Raw genomic sequence first — 13608 nt, forward strand, 5'->3', positions numbered from 1 at the left:
GGCAGATCACCACAGAAACACGTATCAAGCAGCTTTCCCAGCTGTCTCTCTTCTGGGACAATACTTGATATGCGTATTCTACTTGGTGTGTGCATTCTGTGTTGTTTATACCCATTGTTCATGATTAGCTTTATTGCCTCCATGAATTACCTGGAGAATCGTAACGACTGGCAGACCTACCGCGACTCTCCTTTTCCATCTCTTCCTTCAATATTAACTGCCCCAGACCAGAGTTGAGCTACAAATGGCAATTAAAAAAAACATATCAATAAAATAAAGCTGGCCAAGACAGTGGTAGGATTTGCTTACAGAAAGCAAAGGGACACTTTTTGGATGGTGCTCAGAAACAGCATGAGGACAAGCTTATAACCACCTTCATGAGCTGCTCCTCCTGCAGCTGCCGGCGTCTCTGCAGCTCCTCGTCATCTTCCTCCCTTCCACTTGATCTGCGTCTCATGTCAGCTCCTGCTTCCACAAAACCACAGCACAGAGAGAGCTTTGTGCATCAGTTCAACTGCAGCTCCAAGATTTTAATGCTAATTCACAGAACTGGTCAGTTTGATTTGCTGAATAAACAAAGCAGTATTTCCTCGCAAAGTCAAAAGACTTTTTTAAAATTCCTTCTTAATAAAACTCACTTGGGTAGTCTGCCCAGTGGTTATCAGGCTTGTTATAAACTAAACAAGAACTTAAACTATGCACAAGTTCCAAGCCAAGCAATGGTCCTGGATACAAAAGTCATGATTGACTCTAATAGAGAAAGCAGCTCACATTGCTGGTTCTGGAAACATGGGTTTAGCAACAGCAGCAACTGATCACAGCTGAAAACCTAAAGTCTGATTTACATTTACTCTTTTATCTAGACTCAGAGAAGCAAATCTAAATTAACATTTCAAATGGAAAATGAAACTACATTAGTCTCCTAAATGAACACTCGTATTTGAAAAAAACAAGGCACTGGTTTTAGTCTAAAGTGAAGTAAATTAATTTGATTCATTGGATAGAGCTAAAATAAATTAAGGCACAGGTGTTCTACATTTTAATTCCTTAGTTTTTATTGAATAGTTTTTATTTTCTTGAATATTCTTAAGAAATAATCCAGTCTGGATGCCAGGACAATCCCATGAATACATAGGATGTGCTTATTGCTGCAAGCATTTAGACAGCAGTTCCATTTATTTTCTGCACAGGGCTTTATCTGATGCAGTTATTTACCAACCCTGTGCTAGACAAACTCAGTGTTTAAAGTATGTAGACATTTCAAGTATGTAGATGACAGAGCTTCAGTATGTTGTTATTTTTCCTGTGACTCAGGGACTCCTCTGCATGTTTGTCAGGGTGCAATCCCAACTAAAGGACACTTTCAAAAAGCTGCTGCTGCATGTGCAGCCCCTTCAGTTGGTCTCTGAGCTCTCCCACCCCGTGTCTTCTCTCTAAAAACTCCTGTGAAGATCCCACTGTTAAGAAAGCCATACATTCCCTCACAGAGACCTGAATCAAGCAACACCTCAGTGCTTCAGACATAACTTCAGGAATGAATCTAGGCTAGATGGCTTATTTTATGCTACAGGGGTCAATAAAAACCCAACAGAGGGAAAAAATACAAAGAAAAAAATTTAAATTGATGATGCATATGGATTAAAGAAAAGAAAATAAGATATATGTAGTGCTACAACACAAAAGAAAAATATAAAGTCTGTAGAAACAGTAACTCTGAAAATCAGGAATTATTTAGTCTGTTAATTGTTCCAATTCAGTTGTTGCTTCTTGCCATGAAATTAGTCATGTGGTTGGAAACAATCATGTTTTCTGTGGAATTTTTGCTATTAGCTTAGCCTTAAAAGATTAAATGGAATAGCTGAGAGAAGTTAGGATTGTGTGACACACCACACTTTTCAAGTTACTCCACTAGAGTTCAAAAAATTTGCTTGTGGGTTAATATCAGTGTGATCAATCCCAGAGTCCTTTAGCAAAGCCTCTTCTACTCAGTGCAATTCAACAGTTTCAGACTCAGACACTCAGTGGTCTCACCAGAACTACACTTTGTGGTGAGCATCAGGTGGACACCACCTTTCCTCCACCTTTTTGCAGCTGCACTGTCCGTGTGCCCTGGTCAGCAGTACCTTTGGAGCTGCAGAAATGAATGGTTTGTGTTTCCATACCTATGGCAGCCAGGGAGGGAGGGCCTGGCCAGTGGTCAGTCTCAATCTTTGGTATCTCGTTGGGTGCTGGTGCATGAGCTGCTGGGAACTTGGAGGACTTGATGATATCCTCGGAGGACTTGCTCTGTGCTGCCAAGGCAGCTGCATCTAGATGGCAATCAGGGAACTTAGCTATGTCATCATCTGGAGCAGCACAAAGTCAGCCTTATTTTGGCAAAATGTTATACTTTACAAGAAGTTAGTTTTCAAAGGCAAACATTTTCATGTTTTGCTTTTCCAACTGCAGTTTGAAGCAAGCAATGCCTATTTCTTGCCAAAAGATTGGAATCAAAGCTTCCTCTCCTCCCACAGCCCCACCCCAAAGATAACCCCAAATCAGCTTTGGATTTTACTAGGGTTTCACGGTGTAAGAATGATTATGAAAGACTGAGAAAATGCAGCCTGGCAGTATTTGCCAATATCTCCTAAGGAGGGCTGATTATTTATGAAGATGAACTCAGATTTATGTACTAATAAGTTTTCCCTCTATGGGAAGCAAACTAATAGATCAGAGTAACAGTACAAATCCTAACACTACTGATGCTAATTATTTCATCTGTGAAAAGCTGCAAAACAAAGAAGAAACCTGAAACAAATATGCTTAACTAGGGGGATTTTTTTGTGCTGCATACCCTTGCTTAGAGCATGCAGTAGTAGTAAAAGCAGATAGGAACTTATTAATAAATACTAAATTCCATTAAGATCAACTTGCAGGGCAAGGCACTTGCAAAGCAATGAACCTCACCAACAAAACAGCTTGGTAGTGGGGCTTCCACTTTAATTCTATTTTAAGCCAAAGCCTTGTAAAAGCATGTGAGGATGTGCATTATGGCTTTCTCTTCTTGACATTAAAAAATAAATAAAAAACCAAAACATCTAATAGGATTCAGTGTACATTAAACCCAACCTTAACTAACTCTGAGCTGGAAAATGTGTTAGCTCAAATCACCTTTGCTTATATGAGGCTATTGTATCAGTAGCAACAGTTCCAGAATTTTCTTTCCTTTTTTTTTTTAACAGAAAGATATTTTTTAACAAAGGGATGTACTGTGTTGCTCATCCAACACGTTCCAGGTAGTTAAACAACATCAGTGTTAGATATCATTGGGAATTCTGAGCAGTTGATGATTGGAAAACTCTAAGCATAACTGCAGGCATGGAGGGAGCTGGTCAGAGTTTACAAAAGCATGACTTCAAACAGTACTTACGCATTAGAATTGGTGATGTCAGTGGTTAAACATTCATATGTTAATGGGAGGTGAGGAGATACATTAAAACCATAAAAATAAACAGAAACAATGTTAAGACTTTTTTTTCAAAATGAGCATACAGGTTTGAAACTTAAAAAAGAAAGAGGGGAAGACCCTAATGTGATAGTAGAGCAGTATCTGCAGTGCTCACTCCTGACTACAGAATGGACTTGGGGGCTTTCCTGCTCACCCCAGCTCACTGGCTCTCAGCCAGCTGTTCATCTAAGCCCTGCAGTGCTGCTGATTTGCTACTTAACCCTAAATACATTTCACTGGATAAAACATCTGCAAAGGGATGAAAATTCAGAGTCTAGAAATAATGGAGTCATCTTTCACTGACGTAAATAAAAACCATCTCCTATGCACAGCTGTCTGTTCACAGCGGGAGGGAAGAGTGAACACACTCCTTTATGATGATTCCTTTATAATGCTCCTTATAAGAGTGAACACACTCCTTTGTGATGATTCCTTTATAATGTTCCTTATAAGAGTGAACACACTCCTTTATGATGATTCCTTTATAATGTTCCTTATAAGAGTGAACACACTCCTTTATAATGCAGCCTTCCCCTGTAGGACTAAAGACAGGCAAGGCTGTGGGCTTCTGCCATCACTGTCATTTCAGACTTCCTATGACAACACCAACACCAGAAATCTCAGAGCACTAACGCTGCTGTCCAACTCAGAACCCAAACACCTGGAAAAACAAGTACAGCAAACTACCTGAGCTGCATCACATGGCTGAGAGTCAAATTAGCCCTGTCACTGATAAGTCACCTATAATATCTTCACTAATTAAAGATTCTTATTTAAAGCCACATTAAAAGTACATTTGGAATTCCAGTCTGATTATAACATCTCCATCTTTGCTGCTGAAATAAATTATTGTACTGTATCTGTTTAAAATAAGGATATTTTGTGAAGTCCCTGTCAGAGATCAGTCTGCTGTTAATTCATTTAACATGACCAGTACCTGTACTCTTAAAATAAAAGCTTAAAGAAGAGAAATGCTGCAAAGTATCATAATGCAAACAGCAAAATCTCAGCTAATAGCAATTTTGCCATTAATATCCACATGGCAATATTAACCATATAATCCAAATGAAACAACAGGCTTTAGAACATAATCACTTTCCAGGACATGCAATTACAGCCATTTCAAGCTTGGACTACTAAATTTTTATGCTTGCAAAGCAAAAACTGAATGCTTTTCTCTAACTGCACACGTTTAAATTCAGCTGACACTCCACAGTTTTGAAATAAAAAGGGAAAGGTCATTTACCGTGTTGTTTGTAGATGGGCGGTTTCCTGTAAATGTTGACACCTTGATCTGTGATATTAAAAAACAGAAAAAAGGGAATGTGAAAACTACTTCAGTTGTAGATAAAGATAACCACTGAAGCAATAGATAGACCCAATCAAGGATGTAGCACAAGAAAAAGCCAGAAAACTATTTCTAGTATTATACAAAACCAGATTATTTAAAGAAAAGAAAACATAAGAACAAGTGAAAAGTCAAAGACATGTGGTATGAAGTCCTTTGGAGCTGATTCTGTAACATGTGGATGCATCAACTCATGAACCATCAATTTTAGAGTGGGACAAAAGAGAAGAAATGTAAGCAGGCAAGACATTTCAATGGTGAAGATACAAGCCATTTGGGGAAAACTACCCCAAATAACTTCTGTGGAAAATTGTGCTTCGGTCAGAACAGCTCAATTTTCTTTCCAACTGACTGGCTGGATTGAACAGAGGAGAATGCAGTGAGCCTACAATTCACTTCAAAATCCAGAGAACAAAATAGCCACCTAGGACACTGTTTTGAACAGGCAACAACAGCCACACTTCAGTGAGTCAAAGCAATTCTTTATGCAATGTTCACTGTTATGCTACTAATTCTCAAACTATAAGGACAGATTTTCTTTCTTTTTTCTGTAATTTTTTTTATATAAGGCCCACCATATTGCATATTACCTATGTAAATCAGAATAAAAACATTTCCCAGAACTCTTAAGCAGTAAAATCTACAGCATGTCTAAATGATACCATATTTTTCCAAATAATCTAAGACAGGAACCATTTTGTTCTAAACTACCTTCCCACCCCAGCCAACATTTCATGTATTCAGCACAGCTACAAATATAAAAGCTAATCCAAAATCAGCACTATAGTGCAAAAATGTGCCAAAATCCTATTAGAAGAGCAAATTGAACTACAGGGATCTAGAAAATTAACGTCAGAAACCCATTTTGCTACTTTATGCTGCCTGAAAAAAGTTTTCAGTTACATTAGAGTGAAAGATGAAAAGGAATTTCAGAAACACATGTGCTGTATCACAGATCCAATTAAAGTGTTATAGGAGACAACTTTGCCTTTGGTGTTAAGGAAAGTTAAACTTAAAAATCTATTGAAACAGAGGCAAATCTTACTCTGCAGAACCCTACATCCTTAAATAAACAGGCAAACTCATTGCACAGAAAGGCTGTGGTACTTCATTCCTGTGTGGGATCTGTTATGGCCACTTGAGCAGCAAACAGGTAGGAACATTTCAAGGGCAGTCATGCAGTCCCTCTGCACACAAGGACCCCAGAGAGCTGCAGGGAGGATGGGAGCACAGCTCCTTCCGTGGCTGCAGGGCCCCAGCTGGCGAGGAGAGCTCCCACACCATGCTCCAGGTCACTTCTCAGAGCTATTCATGCAATTAGGCTTGAGTTTAGTGAGGCACCGAGAGCCAGGTGAGCTTAAGCGGTTAAAAGAGCCGACCTCAGCCAAGCCAGGTCACCCTGACTGAAAGGGGGGTGCACAAACTGGTTATCTGCCAGATCTGAGGAGAGGAGGAAGGGCAGTAACCTCTGGCAGCGAGGAGGAACACCAGGCTGAAGGGAATCTGAAAGTAACTGTGTAGAACAAGGCTTTCAGCTAGTGCTGAAGCAGCCAGATGCATGTCCAAACCCTAGGGACACACAGCTCATCCCATGAAAATCCAAGACACATGGTCTCCTCAGGGGCTGGAACAACTGTGGAGCTCACTTCAAAACAGAGACTGCTCTCTATAGAAAGGACATCATCCTAAGGCACACATATCCTTGTGGATCTGCAGGTCTCTCTGAGGACAACAAGCCATTGTGCAGAACAAGAAACAACCTCACCTGCTTTAAAAAGAAAGGGACACTAAACTAGAATTGCTGTGCTCAAGACTGAAACAAGCCACAACAATCTGAATGAACAATATATGTAATGGCTCACTGGCCACCTCTTTTCTGCACGTGAATCAAAACCAACTCCTCTAAAATTAGAGCTATGCTGGTGCTCAGCTGGTGCAAATGGGAGAAAAACCAAGCCCTACATAGTTCATATACAGCTCACAGGCCATCAAACAACCCTGAAAAATGAAGCATTCTAAGAGTGAAACACCTGACCAAGAGAATAGGTAAAAATCCCAAAAATCCCAATAAACCCCTACGTTCCTTAAGGCACTACTCCTCTCAGCAAGCCCAGAAGCAGTTCCAAATGCTGAGGGTGCAACCCATGGTAAACGGTGTGAAAGGATGGAGACAAGACAGGAGTTACAAAGGCTACATTCTACACTGTGACAGGACAGCGAGACACACACAGTGCCAGCTCCTACCTGGAACATGGAAATGTTTAGGGGCCTGAGCGTAAGTTGGAGTGAGAGGGCGACTGTCAGGCCGATAGGGGACAGGGGAGTTCCGACCGCTGGACGGCTCATTGCCTCCAATGAAAGAATGGAGAAAACAAAATGAGAAGAGGGAGAGCAATAATAAAAAAAAAAATTAAAAAAAAAAAAAAGGCAAGCCCAATCAAACCCAAACAAAACCAGTGGAATCAAAAACCTCCAGGGAGAAAAGAAGTGGAACCAAAAGTATAAATACAAACAATAAGGAGAGCTGGTAGTAGCCCTGGTGAATTTTTTTTCCCCCCTGATATTCCTGCAGAGACAAAAATTCATGTTCAGGCTGGAGTTGAGGTTTGAGCAGCTCAGACTCATTCTGACGGCATGCAGGCAGGAGCTGTGCGCCCGTAGCTGGTGATTAGATGGGCAGGTCAGAAAAGAAGAATGGAAGGTTACTTAGCAATGATTTTTTAGTACAGAGATTGATATTTAGAATTAAAAGGCGCAAACACGGAGCAGAGTAGTTGATATGCAAACCCAAAGCAGATAGAAGCAGATGCTGGCAGTTACTACAGTTCACTAAACCAAAAGTGTACAGAAACCAGAAACAGAAAATAGCTGTTAGGTCACTTGGCCCATATCAAAAGGTATAACTGTTCCACAAACACTCTTTCATTGGTTTAGGAAAATTCTGATATGGCAAAACAATTTGTAAAGCAGTGCAGCCCATGTGGTGGCTGCACACACCTCGTTCGTGCTGCACCAAATCTCTATCAATGCCAAATTTGGTTCTGATGTAAATGCTTCACCACCGCTGATTTAGCAAAGCTGAATCTAGTACCTAAAAACCTTAGCTCTAGTTTGCACACCCAGTTTGTTCCATTTGTAGGATTACTCTTACTGGAATTATCCCATTGCCTCCTGGCAATGCACCACAGCAACCCAACAGCCCTGAAAGTTTCTGTGCCTGGGCAGGGAGTGAGGGCTGCTGCACAACCACGATGGTGGATTCCAAGTATCAACACTTAACAGCCAGATATCCATTCATATCTCTGTGTGTGTGTGTACCTTGAAAGAATGCAGCTGCCTCTTTTATTGTGCTGTTCTTCAAACTAGAGCAAACTCACACATAGAAAATCCATCCACACAGGTGCTTATTTCACATGGGTGGGAGTGACCCCAGCAGTGAAAAGTAGGGGAACATCAAATCCCTTCCATTTTTAAATTATGCACAAGGGCTTAAAAAACCCTATAAATGTTGATTAGGAAAGCAGGAAAAAAAATGGAGGGCGGAGGAGGGAATGATAACAAATACAGAAGGACTATAAAACATATGAAAAAAAAAAATTCAAGCCTGTTTCCTATGTCCTGTTAGAGGACCAAAAACCTTAGACTCAGCAGACTATTTATCTATTTGGGGTGGGGAAATAGGTGTGGGAGAAGGAAAAAAGAAGTTTTCCTTACAATTTACACAAGAAATTCTCTTTTACTTGAGCAGTCATCTACCAATCTAAAAGTCACTAAAGGAGAAAAAAAAATACTCTTTAAAAAACCTTGCTGAAATGTGCCCCAGAGGCTTCAGCCAGTATACAAGTTAACCCACTGTATATGAATGTTTTAAAAATTACATGCACAGTTCAGGGGGCTTGGCTATACAAAATTTGTCCAGAAGAATGCATGTGCAAAATTCTGTATTTAGCACTTTGACATTTCAGCCCTAAATGACATGATGCTCTCTCAATCAGATGTGTTGATGGTGGTTTTCTATTCTAGGTGCAGTGATGCTGGGCTTCTGGCCAGGTAACAGAAAGGATTAGGTTTGCTAACTCTGAAAAGCAGCATGAATGATTAGTTAAACATTATTGTTTATCTCAATCTATGGCCCTTTATTTAGCAATTCCAATATTGTGTTCTGCTTCTCCACCCTTTGAGATATTGTGATGGTGAAACACCTCACTTGATTTTACTTGTGTCTCTTGATTCTACTGAGAAATTATGAGTTACTTTTCAGCAAAATCATTGTTTTATAAGGAAAAAACCCCATCAATATTAATATGTCTTGAGATACAGTTAGTTGTTTATAGAGAACATGACACTCTGCCTTTTTGCTTCCTTTGGCAATTATACTCAATGGAAGAAAAAAACCAAAAGGGATTTATTGACCCGTGGACTTGTCTCAACAGAGGAGTCACAAATACATTTTACCCATTGGGAACTGGTAGACTAAATGCGTGCATGTTCAATTTGAAAGCTTCTATCACCAACACTACAAATACAGGGAGGAAACCCTTCTTAAAGCCCTTCTTCTTAGGCCCCTCTCCACCTCTAGACACAGCTAAGTGTGCTCACACCCATAAATGTATGCTGGCTGGTCTTGCATCAGGGACACAGATAATTTGTTCAGAGAGGACTGGACACGTTGTATAATGCACCCAGCACCAGGCAGGCAGTTACTGCCGTATCATCCTGCACGTGATGCTTTACAGATGCCTCTGTTGGCTTCTATTTCCTGGGGTACCTAATGACTCCTGCTAGTAGTAAGAAATAACTCCCCTTCACACTTCCTAGGATGGCAGCCTCACTGCCTCCAATCTGTTCAAGAAGGAATGGTACATCCATTTAGATTCCCATTAGGCCATCCCTGAGGAGCCCACTCTCATAACGAGGCTTAAGTGCTTGGGATGCAGCTGCAAAACCACCCACAATTTATGGAAGCAGTGCCAACATCTGCAGAATGTGCACGTGCACAGAGGAAAGCAGAGCTCCTGGCTGCTTGTACCTGTCTCCCAGGGCCTCGTGGGCAGCCTGCTTGCAGCTTTACATAAAAACCCATTAAATCTGGGTTCTTTGCCTGCACAGAAATGGCTCTCACTGTTGCAGATAAGCTGTAACTACTCTTAACTCCCAAAGCAACAAGAGCACTCCAGCTCACCAACACTGTAGAAAGAACTAATTCTCACACCCTTGTCATGAAGTTGATTATGTCTGTGTGTAGGTGGGGGGATGTTAAGAGATAATGGAACAAGCTTAATGTAAAAATCAATCACTAAAGCACAGCAAAAAGGAAATTCAGAGGCTTTTTTCACTTTCATTCTCTTTGCTCCATCAGGTAGTTGTTTTCTACAGCTGAATTTGTTAGGCAAGCTGCCCTAACAGCCAGGAATAGAACTCCTTGCCCACACACAGCCCAGTATAATGCAGGTCCCTGCTGCCTTCTGAAGTGCTCACCACTGGGCTCACTGTGGGATTCACACGCTCAGCTCACAGAATCAGGCCAAAAAACCCATATGCAACCAACACTGAGCCTTCTGTCAACTTGTAACCAACACTGAGCCTTCTGTCAGGTTCCAGTTTAGTTGCTCTACTTCTGAGTAGACAGAGGAAAACAAGCTCAAAAGTACCTGAAACCCTTACTCCTGTTCAGGTTTTGTCAAGCTATCGTACATCTTCTTGTCCAGATGTGTAGCCTTTATTTCACACATGAAACTGAAAATCATTGAAAAGCAAATACTCAACTGTCTTTCAGAACAGAACTTTCACCTGCATCCACAAAACCCTGGAAACAGTCACCAGGTACAGAAAGCATTTGATTTCAGAGACCTGCCTCAGGGAAGGAAAGAGGGAACCTGTGAAAACCAAGGTCCAAATTCTCTATGAAGGTGTGTAGATTCCTCATGGGAAGGTCTGTGAGCAAAGGAATACACATTACTTTGGAACCCTTTTACATGGAAATCTTATGGGGGCTTTGCAATATTCTTGAATGCCTCTGAAAAATTCTAGGCATGCAAGATGAAATCCTGGCTCTCAATGAGGGTTTTGTCTCTGATTTCAGAAGGGTCAGGGTTTCTTTCATTCGTGGACTTGTTTTGATTCTTTCATAGCAAAGACAGTGCTTTATTGAGACAAGACCAAATTCAATGGAGAGTCCAAATTAGATTAAATGAAGTCTAAGCTGATGAATATTACACACTCTTCTAGCTTTTTCAACATATATGTTATATCAACAAACTCTCACTCTAAGGCATCTTTAGCCCCTTTCACTCCTCCAATTTCTTTACTTTTGGCTGTGTTTATGAGGTTTAATCATTATGCTTCTTTAAGCCTTATATTGTATGAAAACACACTGAAACTGGTCTAAGTGCCTTCTTTTCTGGCCTGAATATACAGAATAACACAGGTGTAATGTGTCATATGACACTTCAGTTATCATTATGCTGCTGGGAAATCATGCCCCTTTACCAAAGCAGTTGAGACATGACCTGTGTTTTCTGACTCCTAAAGGGAAAAATCCCAAAAGTTTTTGTTTTGTAAAATCTTACAAACCAACATCAAGGTCACCTTCTTGCTAAAAGTACAAGAGAGAAAGGCTGAGCCACTAAAAAGATCACATGGTGCCTCTTCTGTCACAGTGGTATGAATTTGAGCTTTCAGCAGCTTGGCTGAGTTATGACACATAAATGCTGTCCAGGCCTTCTGAAAATTGAGGATTCCTGCAACATCTTTCAGGACATACCTGACAAAAACCATACTCCCCGCCTCTGTCTGCAGCACTTGCAATCCCACTTCTCTAACAATAACTGAGAAAGATACCTGATCTACATGCCAAGGTGATTCTTTGCAATCTGACAACAATAAGCATGGATTTCCAATAGTTCTTCCCATTTATCTGTTGAAGAAGCTATTTTCTCAACAGAAAAAGAATGAAAATGCCACCTGAAAGAGTGTGAGCATTAATTTGGATTTACAGCAAAGAAATGTTGAAATTGCAAGGCCTATGAATTAACTGCATGCTGAAATGAGCAGTATAGCTATTTTTAAGGGTCCCAATCTTTTTAAGTGAGATTTTTTTTTAAATAGAGACATAGTAGAAAAGTGGACAGTGCAGATTACCAAAAATCATAAAAAAGGCAAGAGTAAAATTAGTGATGGTGATCTGAATGCTTAAAGAGCTATGATGTTGAGATCTATTAGCATTTCTTGAAACTTCATGGCAACAACTTTCTTGCAACTGCTTTTGATTACCTTCAGTTTATGAATATCTATATTAATCACTGGTGCCAGATTGGAATCTATGTTCAATTTACTCAGCTTTGTCTTTCTGAGCTCTTGTAGGTGATATAAGCTATGACCTTCTCCCCCCAAACAGAAGAGATGGCCCAGCCAAGTGCTCCAATAGAACTCAGAGTAAAACCCCATTCACAAAAAGCAAGAAACAAAACTAAAAGATCACTGAACTAAATGAGTCCCTTGAAGGGACACAGTGAAAGAAAAATCCTCCTCCAAATCAAACCATGGAAAGTAAAAGATTGAACAAAAGACCAGATCCTCAAATAATGTAAATCCTTGCAGTGCTACTGTCTTCAGCAGAGCCTGCTGATTTGCACTAGTTGAGGAGAGGCCTAGAGATTTCAATTTTACTGTGTTGGGCCCTAATTATTGCCAAGGTGAATAACAACGATTAAGTTCCATTTTGCCATTGATCTTTATATAATCTCTTTTTTTTCTCCCTTCTTCATCGTTTTGATCACCTTGCTCTCATTCAGGCAATGCTGTAATCAAATTTTCACTGCATGTTTTAAGAATGGGGCAGTAATAATTAAATTTGATAAACTAACTAATCAAATTTTCACTGCATGTTTTAAGAATGGAGCAGTAATAATTAAATTTGATAAACTAACTGCTGAAGGGATTGTTGTGTACTGCTTTAGAAAGAAGCTAAATCCGGCACATACAGGTTCTAAGTCATAAATGACAATGTTTCTCTGTGTATTTCTACCAGGTAAAAGCTTGGTGACTCTTCAACTAGGGCCCTTAGAAATGACATATTTCCTCCAAAAAAAGGACATTATGTCTATTCTAAATGTAGTTCTGAGTGCAGCAGCACATTTCGAGGCATGCTCAGCTACACAGCCATAGGCAACCTCCCAGAGCCACGCCTTCACAGCTCTGCCAGAGCGCCAACAGGTCTCCAGCCTGGAGGGTAGTCCCTGGAGAGAGGCCTGGCTCCTTACCTTTGGCATGGGGGATGAAGTGGTGTCGGAATGGGGAGTTGGGGCGGGAGTCGTGGAGCGCGGGGCCGCTGGAGCGCGGGGGTGCCACGCGCCGCGCGCCCAGAGCCAGCAGCTCTGCGGCCACGGGGAGGCAGGGGCAGGACAGAACGGAGACAAAGAAAAGCAATAAGAGACAGGCAGGGAAGGAGGCTTCGAAGGAAGCGGGAAAAAAAAAAGGCATTGAACAATTAGGATTCTGGAAAGAAGGAAGGAGAAAAGAAAACAACAGAACGGTTAAAGACGCACCAAAGGGCCCGTAAATGTTAAGAACAAAATTACAGGAAGTGTTAGAAGAGAGGCTTAGGTTTGAACTGCATGGCTAATTTAGCATAACATCATTGGCTTAATGAGCTTCTGAGCAATGCCTTGTTACCAGAAAGTAGCCTGCTACCAGCATGCAAACATCACAAACGTTGACGCTCAATTAGTTAAGAAAACAGCTGGTTTGAAAAGTCCCTGACCAAAAAATGTCA

General features: G+C 40.8%; 1 protein-coding gene across 6 annotated transcripts in view; it reads right to left on the minus strand.

The window, feature by feature from the left end:
- The window catches only part of ABLIM1 (actin binding LIM protein 1), a 190758-nt gene that overhangs the window by 13674 nt on the left and 163476 nt on the right, over nt 1-13608 (minus strand). For 3 of the 6 annotated variants that reach the window (XM_071446245.1, XM_071446240.1, XM_071446242.1), the window contains 5 exons: nt 7080-7184; nt 4734-4781; nt 2163-2309; nt 374-465; nt 151-238 (listed from right to left, as the gene is read on the minus strand). In XM_071446245.1, coding sequence (XP_071302346.1) covers nt 151-238; nt 374-465; nt 2163-2309; nt 4734-4781; nt 7080-7184 — 480 coding nt within the window. The remainder of the gene's footprint in view (nt 1-150; nt 239-373; nt 466-2162; nt 2310-4733; nt 4782-7079; nt 7185-13608) is intronic. The other 3 variants (XM_071446241.1, XM_071446243.1, XM_071446244.1) reach the window with 3 other exon arrangements.

The sequence above is a fragment of the Agelaius tricolor genome, unplaced genomic scaffold (genome assembly GCF_023055355.1).
Source record: "Agelaius tricolor isolate 1412-34295 unplaced genomic scaffold, bAgeTri1.0.p SCAF_22, whole genome shotgun sequence".
Taxonomy (NCBI): Eukaryota; Metazoa; Chordata; class Aves; order Passeriformes; family Icteridae; genus Agelaius; species Agelaius tricolor.